Raw genomic sequence first — 21,803 nt, forward strand, 5'->3', positions numbered from 1 at the left:
ACTTCGTCTCACCTATTTTGGTCATGTTGTCAGAAGGGACCATTCCCTGGAGAAGCATGTCATGCTTGGTAGGGTGGAGGGTCGATGAAAGAGGGGGAGGCCTTCAACAAGATGGATTGACACGGTGGCTGCGATGATGGGCTCAAGTATAGCACAGATCATGGAGCTGGCGCAGGATAGGGCAGTGTTTTGTTCTGCTGTGCATGGGGTCACTATGAGTCGGAAACTACTCGACGGCACCTAACAACAACAAAAACAAACCCCAAAACAACCAAACCTATTGCCATGGAGTTGATTCTGATTCAGATTCATAGTTACCCTTTAGGACAGAGTAGAACTGCCCCCTAGGGTTTCTAAGGCTGTAAATCTTTACAGAAGCAGACCCCTCATCTTTCTCTCATAGAGCAGCTCAGAGGTTTGAACTGTCAGGCTTTTGGTTAACAGGTGAATGATCTAACCATTATACTACCAGTAGGATGGGAGCTCTGGTGGCATAGTGCCTAAGGCATTTGACTGCTAACCAGAAGGCTGGTGGTTCAAACCCACCAGCCACTCCGCGGAAGGAAGGAAGGTTGGGCAATCTACTTACATAGTGATACCGCCTTGGAAACCCAAGGAGGGGTTGCTATGAGTCAGAGCCAACTCGACAGCAGTGTGTTTGGTTTTTTTGGGTCTATGGAAGTAGATTGACCCATCTTCCCTCCCCCAAGCAGCTGGTAGGTTTGAACTGCCAACCCTCTGGTTCCTAGTCAGCTGCTTAAGCACTGCACCATCAGAGCTCCATTTATACTATCAGAGCACCTCAAAAAGAATAAAAGAAGTCTCTGTGATTTGAGAGACTCTTTGAAGCTCATTTATTCAAGAGAAGGATATTTATAGGATTGATTTCCTTCAAATTATATTTTCAGTTTGGAAAACGTAGCCATGAGATGCTCACCTCTATTCCTTCTCCTGCAGGCTTTATTCCATTGCATAGTGAGTGAATGAGGATAGGAGTGTGGTGGGCAGCTCAGGGAACTGTAGACCGATGGAATTCAAGCAGAGAGACTTGACATACTTCCTAGAGGCCTCCTGTCTGAAACTTTGGCATGTACCAGTGATCTGTGAAGAGGCCAAGTATAGAAACTTGGTTTTCTGGGAAGGATTTTGCTGTGGCTGATGAGTCTAGCTAAGACCCAGGTGTCAGCAGCAGAGGCAGCCTTGGCCTTTCTTTTTGTACACAGCTGAGGCTCTCCAACAAAGAGATGACAAAGCAGTAGGATATAGGAGTCCCGCAGATTCAAAGTGGCTCTCATAGCAGGGCTTCTACACAGGCCTTGGGGAAAGTAGGTGTGGGGTTATTTACAAACTGGTGGCAGCCTTCCAGAAGAAGCTGGATTCTTCCATCTCTGCTATACCAAGTTCTGTTTCCAACCCATGAGCATCCCAAGGAGACACTGTAAAACCATACCTATTTCTATGTGTATTAATGTGTTGTCGTTATGTGCTGTCAAGTAGATTCCAACTCATAGAAACCCTATCGGACCAAGTAGAACAACCTTAATATTACCCTGCCCCATTGGGTTTTCTTGGCTATGATCTTTAGGGAAGCAAACCACCAGATCTTTCTCCTGCAGAGGCACATGGTGGGTTCGAACTGCCGACCTTTTGGTTAGCAGCCGAGCTTGTTGAACCACCAAGCTTCCTTCATTAAATAAAGTAAAAGTGTCTTTTTAAAAAAGATGTTCCCTGTGTGTTCATCATGATCGCATTTTTTTGTTGCTTTCTTAGAACTTTTAAAGATTGTGTGGATATCTTTAAGATATGTGTGTCTTTTTTCCTTTTACTATCTGTTGGTATACCGTTGACTTAAACTCTTGGCAGGCAGAGTTTGTCCTTGACTGCTTGATTGTGTGAGAACTGTTGAGTAGCAAACTAATTTTGGGTAGAATAGTAAAGCTGCTTGTGAAATCTAACTAGGAGAGACTGTCCATGTTTGTATCAGCTTTAGTTTTCATAAACTCTCAGGACTGCCACATGCAGTTCTGTAGGACACAACCTTCCCAGCTGTGAGCAACAGCCCATTGCTTCAGAAACACTTAGGTGTAATAAAGACTTTATTTTTTCAGAGTGGATAACTAATGCAGATAGAGTCTTAGGCCTAGGGTGGTTTTTTTTTTTTTTTGGTAATGAATAAACAAATTGTAGTATATTCATGAAAAATGAACAAGGTACTGTTAAATACAATAGGGATGAATCTCACAAGCACACACCAAGTACAAAATGCCAGACACACAAAAAAGTTCTATTTATATGAAGTTCATAAACAGGTAAAACTCCCTTGTTTTGGGAGTTTTGGAAGTGCTGGAAGTCATGAAAGAGTCACCTTGATAGAGGAATGTTGGCTGTCACTGAGAGGGCACTGGTCCTTCATAGTGCATGTCATACTCTGTTTCTTGTCTGGGTTGTGTTTACACAGATATGCCCATTTTATCAACCATATTCAAGATTCATGATAAAGATAAGGGCCCAGTTCAATATTTGTTCTTTTGTGTCTGACTTACTTCAGTCATCATCATGTTTTCAAGGTTCATCCATGTTGTAGAGAGTTACAGTTGCTCCACATCCTCACCAGCATTTGGTGGTATCAGTCTTACAGTAGCTGTTCTAGTGGTGTATAATGGTCTCCATAGCTTTTTACCAAGCTGCCTTTCTTACTCATCCATGAGTCATTAGAAAGATTAGCTTCCCTTTGTAGATGCAGATAATGTAGCTTTGGGTCATAACATTTGTGGTGTGGTGGGCAATGGTGATAGGGTATCAGGTAGATAGTTCTCCATATTTTAGGCATGGGTCTTCCCACTTTTCCCCCTTCAAACACTGAATTTGCTTTTTGGTAGGTGAAATTTTCCTGCCTTTTTAGTTTTTCAACCTCATGATTCAGGCAGGGGCTCAAGGCATCTTAGAACCTTACTTAAAAAAAGTAACATCCTTCCCCCTCCACTCTTTTCAGCAAGAGTGGAGAAGAGAAATTAAACTTATTTCAAAGTTTTCATTTAGTGTTTGTATTTGCATTTAGTATTTGTATTCAGCAGTGGTATTCAAGAGAAAGAATTTGAGGAACTGGAGGATCAGGGAGACCCACAGGAATCTGACCCAGAAATGACCTTGTTACCTGGTGTATCTGTTGCTGGTGTGTGGATAAAGCAGGCAGCACTCATTACCGCTTGGAACTGACCCTTCCATTTTTCTGCCAGTTGTGAGGGATAAAATATAGTAAGAGGAAATATTCTTGATTTTCAAATATTAGTTTTAAGCGTGCTAAGATTGTGCCACAGTTTTCACTATGGCAATTTCATAGTCTGTAATCTTAAGAGAAATGGGACTCCCTCTTTCACTCAGAGAGTCAGCAGAATTTTAACTATGGAAAACAAGAATGAAGGCTCAACTTTATTTATGAGCTGTTTTGATGTCACAAAACACATCTTTTAACCACTTATTTGTTCTTAAATAGTACAGGTCTTCACAATACTATGGGAGTACTGTCTTTTGAATATCTTTACAAACTTTTAAGACTTCTGGATTTAGTTTTGTGTTGGGGCCAGCCAGCCACGCACTGCACCATCTCCAGGGAAATTGATACCCTAGAGGCCTTTACTGTGTAGAGGTTGATTGACTGTTTCTGTTTAAGAGCTCTACTTTAGTGAAAGATTAGAAAGGTTGAAGGTTAAGTTGAAACTGGGGAGTAATATAGCCAACTGGAAACCCTTTAGAATACACTCTTTAGGGAAAAGGAGAAGTGTTGAGGTCTTTCACATACTCTCACTTCAGAGTGCTTGTTTTGTGTCATGGTGCTGGGTACAGTGCATATAAATGATGAATAAGATAGTGTCTGTTCTGGTTACCTAGAGCTGCTCTGACAAGAAATATACCACAAATGGGATGGCCTTAACAAACAGGAGTTTATTCTTACAATTTAGAAGATTTAAGTCCAAGTTCAAAGTGCCAGGCTCTAGGAGCTGGATGAAAGCCCCTCAACCTTGGGCTCCAGCTCCACCTCCTGCTCCCGGCCCACTGGAGCTAGAGGCGTTTCTTCACTCAGACAGCTGCTGGCTGCTGAGGCTGAGAATTCCCAAGGTTGATAAGTAAAAAAGCATAGTTCCAATGTTACCAAACCACATGGCAGGCCATTAACTTAAGTCCATTGTAAGTCCCAAGGTTGGCAGAGCATAGCAGACTGCTGAGCAATGACACAGCTACATGCAGGGTCCAAGCGTGCCATAAGCAAGAGACCATTCTCAAAGCTTCTCCTTATATATAGGAAGCAGACCACATCCCAAAGTGCTTGTGGTAGATCCTACCATGGAGTTGATTGCCAGTCTCATTATGGAGAATAACTACCACCAGCTGCCCAGCCACTCAACCAGGCCCAGCCAAGTTGACACACAAACATAACTACCACAGTGTCTGTGATAGTTGGAGCTGCGTGTCAACTTGGCTGGACCACAATTCTGTGTGGTTTAAGCTGTTGTGATGTGGTTATTCCCATGATGGGATGGGATCAGATGATTATGTTTTGAGCAGCCAATCTGTTGAAAGGGAGTTTCTCTAGGGGTGTGGCCTGCTTCCAATATATCTATGGACATCCTGGGAAAAGAGACATTCTTCTGTGGATCGGGATTCTGTTGTGCTGCCTACAACTGTCCGTGAGTGAACAATCCATCATTCAGCCTGAAGATCTTGGATTCATCATTCGTTGGAGTCAACAGCCAGTGTACTGCTTGACAGCCTTGAGTTCCTCAGCCCCTATGGCTGCAAGAGTCAGGAAAAGCCCCCAGCTTGATGGGGAAAAGCCTCCAGCTTGACGTTTGATCCAGGAACTTTGGACTTGCCAGCTTCCATAAGTGTGTGAGCCATTTTCCTAAGATAAATTTCTCTTTATATACATATATATATAAGCTTTACTGGTTTTGTTTCTCTAGAGAACCCCTTCTAACACAGTGTCTCTGCTCTTAAGGACTTTATAGTTCTAGGAGGAGAGACAGACATGAATCCAACTAAGTCAACTGTGAGAAATATGTTGAGGTTTTAGGAAGGACCCAAAAATAAGAGTGAGCTATTATCTCTCTCTCTCCTCCTCCTCTCTTCCTTTCTCTCTGTCAATAATTTATGGACTTGGGTGGGATTATTTACTCTAACTGGTTATCTAAGACAAGAGTTTCTTTTTTTCTTATGGTCTACCAGTGACCACTTTTTGTCTCTTCAGACTCCTCCAAAGCTTGGGCTGGGTATAAAAGGACTTGCCACACCCATGAGGCATTTCACTACTTAGGAGCATTTCTTCCTTTTTTTTTTTTATTATTTATTGTGATTTGGGTGAAGATTTACAGAGCAAATTCGCTTTCCATACAGCAGTTCACATATACTTTGTTGCATGTTATTGACCACAGTTTACCACAATGCAACAGCTCCCCTCCCACTTCCTTCCCATAGTTACCTCTTCCCAGTGTCCATCCCTCCATACTCTCCTGCCCCCTGAGCTGTCTCCCTGTGCATAAGCAGCCCTTCCTTCTCCCATGATTGTTCTCTCCAGGGCATGTGTCTACTTGAGGTAAATGTTTAACTCACATGCCTGTACTTTGTTTGGCTGGAAACCACAGGTGTGGGTTCAATTCCAGACCTGAAGGGCAGCTAGGGGCCATAGTCTCAGTGGTTCCACCAGGCTCTATTGGACCAGCAAACCTGGTCCCCACCTTCTTTTTTTTTTTTGCCTCCAAATGATTTTGAGTTTTGTTCCACATTGTTCTCCCACTCTATCCAGGATCTCCTACATCTCTTCCAAGTGGATGACAGTGGTAGCCGGGCACCATCTAGTTCTTCTGGTCTCATAGTTGTATAGGTTGCAGATTGGATGGTGTACCAGTCGCTAGGACTGATTGTTTCCATTAATTTTGGTTTTCTTCTTGATGAGGAGAGACCCATCGTTGCATCTAGATGGCAGCTTGCTAGCTTTTAAGATCCCAGTCACTACTCGCCAAAGTAGGAGGTGGAACAAAGTTTTGTATAGTATGTTATACCAATTGAGCTTGATGTCCCCTGCGACTATGGTCCCAAGCCCGCAGGTTCAACTACTCGGTTGCTCTGGGTAGCTGGCTGTGACCAAGCAGTGACCACAACCTTGCCACTTAGAGGAGCATTTCTGATGAAAGACTGGGTGCTGAGAGGAGGCAGAACCCAAGGGTTAGAAGTTCTGGATTTAATTTATCTCCCTCTCAGCGGTCCTCCTTATCACAGTAACTGCACTGCAGTTTCTCCCACACTGAAAGGGAAATTAGGAAAGGGCTAAGAGCAAAAGTCAGGACTGTCACAGAGACACAGAGCAAATTCTCCATGATGTCCTCTTCAATGTGCCAAACAGAGGGCTCTGGCCACTCTCTAGGACTGTGGTGCCAACAATTACCTCAGCTTTCACTTCTGTAGGGGAAGGAACTTCAGAATAAACCACATCCTTCATGTGCTGGAGGTCTGAACCTGGTGTTTTAGTTTTTGAAGTCCCTCACCCAACCTAGGTCTTGATTAGGAGGGAGACATATTTAGTGGAATCATGACTGAGAGAGAACGAGAACTCTTAAGCTTGTAGTTTGGCTACTCAAAAATCAGATCCCAAACAAAACTTCGTTTAGTTAAACACACACACATATGCACAAATGAAACAAAACAAAATAACAACAATCACGATAAAAAAGCACAACCATCCAGAGAAAATGCATTCAGAACTTTCCATCCCAACAGATGTTTGAATCATTTGAAGTCATTTAGAAAGTCTCTGAATAAGCATAGAAACTGATTGTGTCTTTGTTCTGAAAATCTCGATTAGTAAGTGTAGTGATGGAGGAAATACTGCCTGCACGGCCCACTGCACACCTAATATTCTGTCAGTAGGAAATCAGCCCTTGTCCCCAGACCATCCAGAACTGAGAGACAGACCGAAGACTGGGGTCTGGAAGGCCAGGTTCCTCTAGAATCTCAAAAATTCCAGATTTAGGAGGATTTGAAAGCTTAGGTTATCTGCTGTGGAAATGCTTAATTCCTTTTCTCTGGACATTTTTGGAAGGCTTTCTGCTTTTTTAATCTCTTGATTTCTTGTTTGTGACCAAGTTCAAATTCCAAAGGGAGAAGCAGCCAATATGTGTGATTATTTCCTCTTGCACCAAGTGGAACTAAAAGAGTGAACTTACTTCACTAGAAATAAATGTACCCTTTGGACCTTAAAATAAAATGAGCATGCATGGTTGGTCTGGTCCCTGTGCCTTTTGTGCAGTAATTAAACACAAAAATGAAAAAAGATGTCAGAGGAATGTATTCATGATCTTTTTTTAGACCCAAGGCAGAAAAAGAAGGAGAATCTTTAAAAAGAATCTTTTTCCTCCATGCTCCCTTTGCAGGGAAGGCTGCCTGGTGGAGAGGAAATACAGGATCTGGCTTGTCTGGGGATCACATTCTGGCCCCACAGCTCAAGGGCTGTACAATCTTAGATTTTTTTCTCTCTCTTTTTTTTTTAAGTATAATTTTATTTATGTTTTGTTGTTGAGAATATACACAGCAAAACATATACCAACTAAACAATTTCTACATGTACAAATTCAGTGACGTTGATTATATTCTTCAAGTTGTGTAACCATTCTCACCCTCTTTTTCTGAATTGTCCTACCCCATTAGCATAAAGTCACTACCCTCTAAAGTTCGTATCTGATCTTTCGGGTTGCTGTTGTCAGTTTGATCCCATACAGAGAGATCTTAAAAGAGTACAGTGCTCAAAGCAGACACTCTTTACTAGTTAAGTGTCTTATTTCTCTAGTGCTGCTGTAACAGAAATACCACAAGTGGTTGGCTTTACCAAGCAGAAATTTATTCTCTTAACAGTTTAGGAGGCTAGAAGACCAAGTTCAGATGCCAGCTCTAGAAGTGTGTATCTGTGTCTCTTGTTCCTAGGAGGATCCCAGCACAGGCACCCTGGGTCAAAGGACATGTTCCACTCCTGGCTCCTCTTTCTTAGTGGTAGTAGGTCCCCCTTCTCTGCTTCCTTCTCTCTCCTTTTATTTCTTGTTAAGATAAAAGGTATTGCAGGCTATACCCCGGGGAAGGTCCCCTTACATTGGATCAGGGCTGTGATGGAGCTAAGGGTGTTACAACCCACCCTTAATTGTAATCCTTTTACACTGATCAGTTTATCATATCAAATCACATCATGGGGTATCATTACATATCTGAACTTCTAAGCCACTGAGAATCATGGCCCAGCTAAGTTGACAAAGATTTGGGGGAGACACAATTCAGCTCATGACATTAAGTTAAACTATTATTTGGTTTTAAGAAGACTTCAGGAAATATTTCTGGTTCAAAGTTTAAAGATTATCTCAGGGCACTAGATTCTGGGTTCATCCAACTTTCATGGCTCCAAGAAGTCTAGAGTACATGAGAATTTGAAATTCTGTTTTATATATTCCCCCTTTTGATCAGTGTTCTTTTGTGGGATCTTTCATAAAAATATTCAGTAATGGTAGGTGGACACCCTCTAGTTCTTTTGGTCTCATGGCAAAGGGGGCAGTTGTTCATGGAGGCAGTTAGCCACACATTCCACATTCTCCTCCTATTCCTGACTCTCCATCTTTTTCTGTTGTTCCAGGTGAATAGAGACCAATTGTTGTGCCTTGTATAGCTGCTTACAAGCTTTTAAGACTCCAGGCACTAGGAGTTAGAACAGAAGTACTGGGATATCCCATGAAATCATGACCCTAAACCTCCAAACCAAGGAACTAAATCCACTGAAATCGTTGTTTGTACATAATCAGCCTTGGCATCTGCTGCTTTTTGGGTCAGTGTTGTAAATATATCTGTCACACAACTTTTGCCAATTTACCTTTTTACAGGTATACAATTAACTGACAACCATTACAATAGTTGGCTGTGGAACCCTACCTTCAATCAACATGACATTTTTATCACTATCAACACCCCTCTTACTCCCTCCCCGGGAGCTCTGGTGATACAGTAGTTAAGGCATTCCTCTGCTAACCAGAAGATTGGTGGTTCAAACCCATCAGCTGTTCTGTGAGAGAAAGATGAGGGAATCTGTTTCTGTAAAGATTTACAGTCTTGGAAACCCTATGGGGCAGTTCTACTCAGTCCTATAGGGTCATCATGAGTTGGAATCAGCTCGATGGCAATGAGTTGGGTTGATGGGCATTTAGGTTGTTTCTACCTTTTGGCTATCATGAATATTGCTGTGGTGAATATTGGCGGACAGTCTCTGAGTCTCTGCTTTCAAGTCTTTTGGGTATATACCTAGGAGTAGAATTACTGGTTCATATGGTAATGATATTTTTAGTTTTTTGAGGAACTGCCACACTGTTTTCCACAATGGCTTGCTGTTTTGCATTCCCACCAGCAATGGGCAAGGATACCATCTTAGGTATCTTAACTTCTCTGAGCAATGGTAAACAATGAGGATTATAAAACTTCACATAATTGTTATGAGGACTGAAAGAGATAATATATATAACACTTTTAGCACAGGGCTTGGCACAGGGCAGGCTCTCATTAAAAACCAAACCAAACCAGTTCTATCAAGCCATTTCTTACTCACGGTGACCCCATATGTATGAACTGTTCCATAGAGTTTTTGATGGCTGTGTCCTTTTGAAAGTAGATTGCCAGGACTTTCTTCCAAGGTGCCTCTGGGTGGTCTCATACTGTCAGTCTTTTGGTTAGTAGTTGAGCACTTACCCGTTTGTTGTAGTAGTCACTAAATGACTAAATGTTCATTATTACTATCTTACTATAATCACTGTAAGACAGTGTCATTAACGGGAGAAACCCTGGACATACTCAAACCAAAAAACTAAACTCACTGCTTCCAAGTTGGCTCCAACCCATAGTGACCCCTCCTTGGGTTTCTGAGGTGGTATTTCTACAGAACTAGATTGCCCAGTCTTTCTTTTGAGGGGTAGCTAGTGGGTTTGAGCTGCCAGTCTTCTGGTTAGCAGGCAAATGCCTTAGGCACTATGCCACCAGAGCTGGATCTCAACGCTCAGAGAACTACTTGGCTAAAGTCTCCTTTTCCATTTCTGAGAGCCATGGGGGACAGACAGGTATGTGGCAGCTACATGGGACTGTGTGGCTATTGTCTCTCTCATGCTCTGCCCTTCAGGTGATCTCTTCGGCGTCCTGGAGTTTCCCTTCCTGTATTTCTACAGATTCCACAGCAGCTGCTGTGCCAGGTAATCTTTAACTACAGAACCCATTGCTCTATTACTCTGTATGTTTTCTGTACTTTCAGCTGTGTTTCAGTCTCAGTACATTCGTGTCGTTGTGGGTATTTGGATGTGTTGTGGAAGTGAGTGGTGGTAGGTGTGAGCAGCTCCCTCATCGGTCAGCACATTGTTACTGAGTGCTCTCAGGTGTCAGTGCTGTGCTGGATCCTGTGAGGAACCCCATCCTGCAGAGGTCCCTCGGCCAGGGTAGTGGTTGCAGACTTGGCTGAAGAGTTCAAATCCTCCCACTTTTTGTCTCCATAAGTAAATCTTACACAGAGCACCAATATTTAGATCCAGAATTCTACCCTTTCTGCTTCTAACTTGACCTTCCTCTTGCTCCTGAAGGCAGCCTCTGCAAAACCTTCTCTGAGCCCTAAGACTCTGGGAAACAGGTTGGAAACCAGTGATTAGAAGATGTCTAGACCACACAGTGATGGTGAATATTTGGCCTGGGAAAGCACTCAGTGATTTAGGCCCATTAGAAGGATATATTTAGATATACACCCTGCCCCCTTTTCCTTCAGTGATCCCCACTTAGTTTGACTTTATTATGCTGAGGAGTGGAAAGGCTTTTGGGAACCATCTCAAAAGCATGTGTTCTGACATGATGGAGAGACTGGACCTGGGTTAAATCCTAGCACTGCTGCTTGCTGATGATGTGGCCCTTGGACAGGTTCTTCAGGTTCTCCTGAGCCTTATTTTTCTCATCTGTAAAATGGAAAAACAATACCAAGGCAGGGTATTGTATATATTAAATAAGATACGTAAGGCCCTAACCATTGTGCCTGGCCATCTAAATGAGGACCATTACCTGCTCAGGTACATGTTAACACATAATGAGCAATTGCTGAATGAAAATCAAACTAGCTGCTCTCACACATATAAAAGGGCACCTTGTGAAACAGTGATTCTTTACAGAACGCTAAATTGCTGATATGTGGTCAGATACTGTTTTGATGAGAGTACGTCACATTCCTCAGGTGTCTTGGGACAGAAAAAAAAATCAAGATTATAGTTTTGTTTCTACATTTGAGCCTCAAAATGATTTATTGGTCACCCTCAGAAAACTCTCAAGAGGATGCTGACAGAATTCATCTTGCCAGTTCCTGTCATTTAGCTTAGGTACATTCACTGGACTGGGGGCTGGGATTGCAGTGTAGTCTCAGCCCTGCATGGTCCGTATTGACTTAGGTTTCTGAGTGAATGAGTAATTTCATGAATAAGAATCAACACAAAGCTGGTTCCTTCGAGGCAGAGGTCAATACAGTTCCTCTTTTCAACTTCTCCATAGTCAGTACACCAGCTGCTCCCTTCTTCATAGCATTCTTTGTCTTTGCTGAGGTTGGTAATTCACTGCAACTTTATACTTATGGTTGTGTGGTTTATTAGGGTAAAGGATCCAACTCATGAATAACTCGGGGCTTGAATAAGCTGGAATAACAGGATACAACTCAGAAGTAGCTCAGTAGCAATATAAAGAGGTACTCAGACAAGGTTTGGGGAGGTCCCCAAAGTGGGGGGGGGCACGTGCCTCCCCAGGGGGCTCTCCTTTTAGGAAGCTCTCCCTGAGGAAGCTTCTCTGAGCCTTAGTGTTTTGGGCTTTTATCAACCAGCTCACACTCTCATTATTGGTTACCAAGTAGGTCCCCACACTGGCTCCTGCTCATTAATATAAACTCTCAGGTGAGGCCAGTGTAGCCCAGTGGCTCTGTGAGTTATTTTGCAGAGGCCAGGGACAAAAGCTAAACTGCTTCAGGTAAAGTAAGTCTTAGCCCCACACTGGGAGTCTGGTTCATTTGGCTGCAGGGCAGACAGAGTAGAGAGAGGAGGTTAACAATATGTTGTTATTTGGTACAGAGCAACCCGGTTTATGGGTCATTGGTGTTGGCTTTGTGGGGACACCTGGGTCTATTTCTGCTCCTTTAAATCTGCATCATGAAAATTAGAATAATTTATTTCTGTTATATTATACCCCCTGGCTTCAGTACAAAGCTATAATCTCTTTAAGAGTACGTAGGTTTTTCCCCAGGTCATTTCATGGCTCCTCCATGACCATGTCTCAGAATGAGAGTTGTCACCTTTGAGAGGTCCTGGGTGAACTAAGAAGGGGTCATGGAATCTGAGGGAACAATGGTGGCTGTGACCTGCAGACCCATTAACAAGGAACCCTGGGCTCCTTCACTTCTGGGATCCTCCCTCTGCTTTGATGACCTTTCTATACAGCAAGGGGTAGGAGAGCAGGAAGTAGAAGGAGAAAGGTAAAGTATCCATGCACAATTTAAAAGTCATTCACACACATTCAAATCAAGTGCCAGGAGGACTCATAGACACTCTCAGCTGCTGTGGCTTTTCCCTCCCCATATCACCCCTTGTCATCTCTCTACTCTACAGCTCTTCACAGGCAAAGGCATGAGTGACCACCTGGTCACTGTTCCCATGGTGAGGTGGAAATAGAGCTATTTGAAGAGCCTGGAAACCTGCATTCTAATTATGTCTCTGCCTCCATTTCCTCATTAAAAAAGTCAAATTTGGGGGCTGGACCATCTTTCTGTTCTTAAAGGGTCTGATTTCCATGAGGTAGGATGAAGATCACCATGTTGACACCTATTTAAGAACATAGAATCTGAGGCAAGGAAAAAAAGGGGGATGTGATTAAGATTACAGGTCAGTGAGCACAGCTAAGTCCAGGTCGCTTGATTTGCAGCCTGCTGCTTACCCACAAAGCCCTCTCTGCCTGCCAGTGTGAATGACTTGATGTCTTAATCTGTAGCTGTCCAGTCGCCCATAACTGCAGATACAAATCTGAACAAACTATGCAGGCCACAAGGGCCCATCATGCATATGGACAGTGGATGCCTAACACCTTTCCCTAGTTCTGCCCCAAGAATGTGGCTGTGCGCTAATTTACCTAATGAGGTGAAAGTCTGTGAAAGTTGGCTTTAGGTGTGTCTAATCTCATTCAACCTGCCTTTTTCAACCTGATAAACGTTTCTTTAATACCTACTTTGATGAAGGCACTGTGTTAGATAGGCTCTGTGAGGAATCACAGAGAAGCTCAGCATTGGGCTCGTGCCCCTAAGCTTTGGCACCAATGACTATAACAAACAAACAACAAAAAACAAACCCTTTGTTGTATAGTCGATTCTGAATCATTGCAACCCCATAGGACAGAGTAGAACTGCCCCTAGGGTTTCTAAAGCTGTAAATCTCTGCAAAAGCAGACTGCCACTATCTTTCTCCTGTGAAGTGATGGCTGGGTTCAAACCACTGACCTGCTGGCTAACAGCCGAACACTTAACCACTGTGCCACCAGGGTGCCAGTGAGTATAATAAAGGTCAGATAATGGTGAGATGCTAGAGGCTCTGTAGGCACAAATGAAATATAACTCATATGACCTGCCTCTCTGGCTTGGGCTCCAACTATAGTCATGTTTCTTGCTTTTCACATTGCAATTTAAAATAAAATTCACACTCAAGCCCCACTTGCACATACTTGTAGGAAGTCAGCCTCTTTCTCTTGAGGCTGCTCCACCATACTCTATTCCCTGGTTGTCCTGCCACTAAATGTCAGAAAGAATGACAATTCTGTTTGACACTCCCTTTGCTTTGGCCTTGACCACACGATGACACTTCTGAAAATGGTTCTAGCGCACACCTCTGCATCTCTGACCACTGCTGTGCCAATGCCTTTGCTGGCCTAGACCTGTGAGTAGCCCAAGATGCTGCCCCAGCCTCGGGCTCTTTTTCTTCACCTACATGTGCTGAGGCTTGCATCCCCAAAGCATACTGTCTGCCTGGTTAGGGGAGTTGTCCCTTTCATTTCTGAAACCTACTTTCCCTTTCAGACGAGTACCATTAGTTTAAGGGCCAGTTCAGGCCCCTCTTCTCATAGGGTGAGTTTTCCTTTGGAAGTCTTTTTCTGGCAATTTGAGCTTCCTAGTAGAACTTGGAGTTATTGAAGCTCTACTTTGGCAGGCACCAATCTCCAGAAGCAATCTGGGAGGAGCATGAAGTAGTATCCTCCACAATTTTTTTTTCTTTCATGATTTAGCCAGAGACCTCTCAACTTTCTATGTCTTCTCCCCACCTCCAGTGCAGTGCTCTCACCATGTTGTTTTGTTAGGTGCCATTGAGTTGACTGCAATTCATAGTGACCCCATGTGGCAGAGTAGAACAGTCTTAGAGGGTTTTCTTGGCTGTAATCTTTATGGGAGCAGATTGGTCTTTATCCTGCAAAGTGGCTAGGTGGGTTTGAACTGCCAGCCTGTCAGTTAGTAGCTGAGTGTTTCACTGTTGTGCCACCAGGGCTCTTTCCTTTCAATATAGCTCCTTTGAAAAGTGGAATGTGTTTATTTATTTAGTAGAGATTATTTTAATTTTCCTTTTGTTTTTTTATCCAGAGATCACTGGAAAACAGATGAGAGAGAAATTGTGTGATAATTAAAAATTGACTGGTAAAATGTAGCAGAAAATAGTTTGCTATTGGGTAAAGGAAGACAAACCTCACTAACTAAAGAATATTTTCTCCTTCCAGTGGATTTTTAGGATTCTTTCTCATGTTCAGCACAGTGAAGCTAAAAAACACCATGGCCCCAGGGCAGTGTGCAGCCTGGATTTTTTTGGCTAAGGTAAGAGAGGGGAGGGGTGGGGAAATCTTTCCAAGAGCCTCTGTGTGTGGGGTTCTCAGAGCCTGTTCAATGGGTGGTTCCATCTTCCTGAAATTATTTCCAGCCACTGGCCCTGAGCCTGATCCTTCACTAATTCAGGCAACGTTTTTTTTTTTTTAATTTTTATTGTGATTTGGGTGAAAGTTTACAGAACAAATTCATTTTCCATACAGCAGCTCATACACATTTTGTGTCATGACATTGACTGCAATTCCCCCACAGTGCAGCAGCTCTTTTCCCACTTCCTCCCCATAGTTACCCCTTCCCTGTGTCCTTCCTTCCCATGCCATCCCACCCCCTGAGCTGTCTCCCTGTACAAATACTGCCTTTCTGTTCTCCCATGATTGATCACTCCAACTAGTGTATTTACCTGATGTAAATATTCAGCCCATATGCCTCTCTGTTATTTGGCTGGAAGCCACAGGAGAGAGTTCAATTCCAGACCTGAAGGGTAACTAGGGGCCATAGTCTCAGGGGTCTCACTGGGTTCCATCAGACCAGCAAACTTGGTCTTTTCTTTTTATGATTGTGAGTTTTGTTCCACTTTGTTCTCCCACTCTAACCAGGATCTCCTGAACCAATCCCCCTCTGAGTGGTTGACAGTGGTAGCCGGGCACTATCTAATTCTTCTGGTTTCTGGTCTCATGGTAATTCAGGCAACAATTTCTGAGGCCTTCCTCCTATTTTAAAGGAGCTCTGTTGGCATAGTACCTGAGGCATTTGACTGCTAACCAGAAGGTTGGCGGTTCAAACCCAGCCACTCTGTGAAAGGAAGACTGGACAATCTATTTCCATAAAGATTTACCGCCTTGGAATCCCAAAGGGGGCTTTTGTGAGTTGGAATCAACATAATGGCAGTGAATTTGGTTTTTTGAGTTTTGGTCCACCTATTTTAATCAGCATTACCTATTCAGTCTTTATTGCACTTCTGGAAGGTGACCTTGCATAAACACCTTGCCTTCCCTGAGCCTTATATTCCCTCATCTTAAAATTCTAAGGCCCTTCTGGCTTCTAGATACATGGAACAGTTCTTAATTTCCTTTCCTGTGGGCTCTGACAGTCTCCAGAACTCAAGTGGCTTGCCCAAGAATACTCAGCCTATCACAGGTGATAGAGATAGGAAAAGAGAAAAATGGCTTCAATGAAGTCTTTAAAATGGGATTATTATAAAAATGCCCATTATGTATCTGAGTGACTATGGTTAAAGTAGAAGATAGAGAGGTGAGAAAACTAAGAAGAAACAAGAGTGGGAAAGCAGCTGTGGGGTGCATAGTCCTAAATGCTTTCACTTAACTCATTCTATTGGGTTACTAAATTTCTGTTAGGGAGTCACATTGTGGGACCCTGGGTTCTGCTCCCAATGAGTAAGATTTCTTAATCAATTGAATGAAATTGTGAAATTGTGACTTTAGCCATCTGTATACTTTTTGGTTGATTTTTTTTTTCCTGAGAAAATAACATTTTTCTTTGAAAATCAGACTTTATGGTGATACTTTCATCCTAATAGTCTGCTTTTCAATAGCAGTAGTCATTCCAGTCCCAGCAGAATGTAAAGAATGGTTGAGATACTAACTTCCATCTTCATGGAGTGAGGAGATTGACAAACCTTCTCCCCAAAAAGCAATCAGCCATAGGACACAATGGCCCTTGAGACCAGAATAAGTGGATGGTGCCTGGCTACAAATGCCAACCACACAGGAAAGGATCAAATCTGGAGATCCTGGATAAAGTGGGAGGGAAAACGTGTAACAAAACCCAAAAACTCAATAATGACCAGAATTACTGGTCAGATGAAATCTGGTGAGACTCCCATACTATGGCCCTGAAATACATTTGGTGCCTGGAATAAAACTCACCCCCAGAGGCAGGCTTTCAGCCCAGTAGTTAACAAGATGTATATATGCAGACCACTCAACCCAGGATGCCACACCCACACACTCAATGGTAATACATCCCTTAAAGCAATAGACCATGGGACACCAGAGGACCAGCATTCAAACTGAGGAAATGCAGGACAAACAGGAGTACATAATTATGAGGAGCACAGGGGGAGGGTTGCAGGGTAGGGAGGGGAAGAGACTGGGTTAGGATTGGACATGGCAAATGGGGAATGAAACTAAATGTACACGTGATGTTGAATGTAAAACAAGCTCTTAAAAATAATAATTAATTAAAAAAAAACTATAAAGCTGGACAAAACTGTCAAAAATAGCCATTTCACTTCTCTAAAAACTGACGAAAGGCATGGAACAAGCTGAGAAGCATTTGTGCATGAAAACTACGGAACTTTGGGTTTGAGCTTTGCTGTTCTTGCCCAGGGTTGCTCCCATTCCTTTCTCCCCAGTTCTATCAATGTGAGCTCAGCCAAGCAGGGCAGGTGGTGGAGACCAGCAGTCTTGTTGCCACATGCAGAGGAAGTGTACTCTGTTTGGAGCACTGTCCAAGAGCTTCCACTAGCTTGAGTTTATAGTCTGTTTGGAGCAACCAATAGTCAAGTGGACTAGCCTGGGATTTAATAGTTCTGGGAATGATGCTGTGGTTAAAGCATTGGGCTTCTAACCAAAAGGTAGATGGTTCAAGCCCACCACAGGAGAAAGATGAAGCAGTCCACTTCTGTAAAGAAATAACAGTTTTGAAAATCCTATGTGGCAGTTCTATTCCTGCCTGTAGAGTCACTGTGAATTAGAATTGACTTGGTGGCAGTGGGTTTGGTTTTGGGGTTTTTTGGGAGGTGAAGCATCATAAGGGGCTTGATAGTTCTCTGTGTATCCCAGATTGATCTTAGCCTGTATATGTGGGCAGCAGAGATGGAGAGTGCCCAAGCCACCCACACATCACCGGCCAACAGTCTTTGTGCACACACAAAGGAGATGTGAAAGAGCTGGGCAGAAAGGGAAGGTCAGGGCAGACAAGAACAGTCTGAAGTTCGAATGTATTCTCTAGCACATACACATAATTGGAAGCGGAAAGTAGAAACTTTATGGGCTCAAGGTGTTTGAGTATAAACTCGGACCAGTCTTTACCAGAGCATCAAGCTCTGCAGACACAGGAAGAGTTCTAGGAAGCCAGGATTAAAAATAAAAACTTGAAAAAAGACATCAATAACTATGCATTTTCACCACTCATCTGTCAGTTTGTCATACTGTGATGGCTTATGTATTGCTATGATGCTGTGCCACCAGTATTTCAGATACCAGCATGGTCACCCCTGCTGGATAGGTTTCAATGGAGTTTACAGACTTAGACACACTAGGAAGAAGGACCTGAAAAATTCCACTATTTCTAAATATATTAGCCACTGAGGCTTTATGAATAACAGTGGAATATTGTCTGATAAAGTGCCAGAAGATGAGCCCCTCGGGTTGGAGGACACTCAAAGTATGGTTAGGGAAGAGCTGACTCCTCAAAGCAGAGTTGACCTTAACCCTGTGGATAGAGTAAAGCTTTTGAGTCTTCATTTGCTGATTTGACATGACTCAAAATAAGAAGAAACAGCTGCAGACATCCATTAATATTCAGAACATGGAATGTATAAAATACCAATTTAGCAAAATTAGAAGTCATCAAAGATGAAATGGAACACATAAAGATCGATATCCAAGTCATTGGTGAGCAGAAATGGACTGGTATGGCCATTTTGAATAAGATAGTCATGTAGTCTGTTATGACCTCAATGACAAATTGAAGAGAAATGGCATCATATTTAGCATTAAAAAGAATGTTTCAAGATCCAGCCTTGGAGTACATCACTGCCAATGATAGGATAACATCCATATGTCTACAAAGGATACCAGTTAATTCTGCTATTATTCAAATTCATGCACCAACCCCTAAAACCAAAGATGAATAAAATATTTTTTTGCAACTTCTCCAGTATGAAATTAATCAAATACGCAATCAAGATGCATTGATAATTACCAGTGATTGGAATGTGAAAGGTGAAAACAAAGAAGTAGATGGAAAATAGAAACAATACCAGTGATCTCATGATAAATTTTGCAAGACCAATGACCTGTTCATTGCAAATACCTTTTTTTCACCAACATAAATGTAGACTACACACATGGATTTCATGGAATACACAGAAATCAGATTGACTGCATTTGTGGAAATAGGTGATGTAGAAGTTCAGTATCATCATTTAGAACAAGGTTAGGTGTCGACTGAGTAACAGACAATGAATTTCTCTTATGCAAGTTCAAGTTGAAGTTTCAGAAAATTAAAAGAAGTCTATGAGAGCCAAGGTTTGATTTTGAGTATATCTCACCTGAATTTAGAAACCATCTCAAGAATGGGTTTGACATTTACCTCAAGTAGACACACGCCCTGGAGAGAACAATCATGGGAGAAGGAAGGGCTGCTTATGCACAGGGAGATAGCTCAGGGTGCAGAAGAGTATGAAGGGATGGATACTGGGAGGAGGTAACTATGGGGAGGAAGTGGGAGGGGAGCTGCTGCATTGTAAATTTTGGTCAATGACATGAGACAAAGTATATGTGAACTGCTGTATGAAAAGTGAATTTACTCTGTAAATCTTCACCCAAATCCTAATTAAAAAAAAAAAAAAGAATGGGTTTGATGTATTGAACACTAATGACTTAAGACCGGATGAGTTATGGGATGACATCAAGGGCATTATATGTGAAGAAAACAAAAGGTCATTAAAAAGGCAGGAAAGAAAGCTTCTTAGTAAGCCCCATATGGTTTCCAAGGCTTTAAATCTTTATGTAAGTAGATTGCCTCATCTTCCTCCCACAGAGCAGCTGGTGCGTTTGAACTACGAACCTTGTGGTCAGCAGCCAAATGCCTTACCCAGTATGCCACCAGACTTAACAGCACCCTAAAATATTTGAAGTAAAAATGGACAGAATTGAAATAGACAACTCAGAAGTAATAGAGATTTCTATACTGTACTCTCAACTAGATAGAAGCAATTAGATAGATAGATGCAGCTAGATAGAATGAGTAGATAACAAAGGATATAGAAGACTTGAACAATGCTGTGAACCAGCTTGAATAACTGAAATTTTTACAACAATCCACTCAATGACTTTTCAAGCACACGTGGAATATTCTCCAGGGTAGTCTATATACTAGTTCACAAAACAAATCTCAATAATTTTCTGATCATAACAAAATTAAATTAAATTAGAAATTTGCAACAGAGAGAGAAATCTAGGGAAACACCATTTATTTGGAAACATACATAAATAACATACTTCTAATAAGTCGATGAAAGAGGGGAAGGCCTTCATTGAGATGAATTGACACAGTGGCTGCGACAATGGGCTCAAGTATAGCAAGGATCATGGAGCTGGCACGGGATCAGGTGGTGTTTTGTTCTGCTGTGCCATGGGGTTGCTATCAGTTGGAAACGATTCGACAGCACCTAACAGGTGTCCCTTTGCTCTACTCAACAGCAGCCTCCTGGTCTATGTACAGGTTCCTCATGAGTACAATTACATGTTCTGGAATTCCCATTCTTCTCAATGTTACCCATAATTTGTTATGAGCCACACAATCAAATGCTTTTGCATAGTAAATAAAACACAAGTAAACATCTTTCTGGTATTATTTGCTTTGAGCCAAGATCCATCTGACATCAGCAATGATATCCCTTATTCCACATCCTCTTCTGAATCCAGCTTGTATTTCTGAAAGTTCTCTGTCAATATACTGCTACAACCATTTTTTAATTATTTTCGGTAAGATTTTACTTGCATGTGATATTAATGATATTGTTCGATAATTTCCACATTCTGTAGGATCACCTTTCTTTAGAATGAGTACAAATATGGATCTCTTCCAGTCAGTTGGCCAGGTAGCTGTCTTCCAAATCTCTTCACATAGCCAAGTAAGTGCCTCCAGCACGGCATCCATTTGTTAAAGCATGTCAGTGGGTATTCTGTCAATTCCTGGAGCCTTGTTCTCCACCACTTCCTGTAGTGCAGCTTCAACTTCCTCCTTCCATACCATTGGCTCTTGATCAGATGCCACCTCCTGAAATGGATGAACATCAACCAATTCTTTTTGGTACAGTGACTCTGTGTATTCCTTCCATCTTCTTTTGATGTTTCCTGCATCATTCAATATTTTCCTACAGAATGTTTCAATATTGCAACTTGAGGCTTAAATTTTATCTTCAGTTCTTTCCGCTTGAGAAATGCCAAGCATGTTCTTCCCTTTTGGTTTTCTAACTCCAGGTCTTTGCACACTTCGTTACAATAACTGACTTTGACTTTTCGAGCTCTTTTATCCTGTCATTTCTTCCATTTGCTTTAGCTACTCTGCTTCAAGGGCAACTTTCAGAGTCTCTTCTGACATCAATTTTAGTCTTTTCTTCCTTTCTTGTCTTTTTAATGACCTTTTGCTTTCTTCATGGATGATGTTCTTGATGTCATCCCACAATTCCTCTGGTTTTCAGTCATTGGTGTTTAATGCATCAAATCTGTTTTTTAGATGGTCTCTAAATTCAGAACGGGAGCTCTGGTTGCGTAGTGCCTAAGGCACTTGACTGCTAACCAGAAGGCTGGAGGTTCAAACCCACCAGCCACTCCTCGGAAGGACCATGAGGCAATCTACTTTCATGGTGAAACAGCCTCAGAAACCCAAGGAGGTGTCGCTATGAGTCGGGTCCAACTCAATGGCATATAACAACAACAACAACAAATTCAGGACAGATATATTCAATGTCATATTTTTGCTCTCATGGACTTAACTGTCTTCAACTTCAGCTTGCATATGAGCATACAAGGCGATTGGAAATATCATGGCTTGTGTCAGGCACACCTTAGTCCTCAAGGAGACATCCTTGCTCCTCAGCACTTGAAAGAGTTCCTTC

The 21,803-nt window shown here is 42.3% G+C and overlaps 1 protein-coding gene across 1 annotated transcript in view; it reads left to right on the forward strand.

Moving 5' to 3' along the window:
• The window catches only part of TMEM241 (transmembrane protein 241), a 187,628-nt gene extending 169,790 nt beyond the window's left edge, over window positions 1-17,838 (forward strand). The window contains exons 12-14 of the mRNA XM_007935613.1: window positions 10,190-10,259; window positions 14,830-14,923; window positions 17,737-17,838. Of these exons, the coding sequence (XP_007933804.1) occupies window positions 10,190-10,259; window positions 14,830-14,923; window positions 17,737-17,838 (266 nt within the window). The remainder of the gene's footprint in view (window positions 1-10,189; window positions 10,260-14,829; window positions 14,924-17,736) is intronic.
• The last annotated feature ends 3,965 nt before the right edge of the window (window positions 17,839-21,803 follow it).

Source organism: Orycteropus afer, unplaced genomic scaffold (genome assembly GCF_000298275.1).
Source record: "Orycteropus afer afer isolate SDZICR_OR568_19922 unplaced genomic scaffold, OryAfe1.0 scaffold00030, whole genome shotgun sequence".
In the NCBI taxonomy this organism is placed as follows: domain Eukaryota; kingdom Metazoa; phylum Chordata; class Mammalia; order Tubulidentata; family Orycteropodidae; genus Orycteropus; species Orycteropus afer.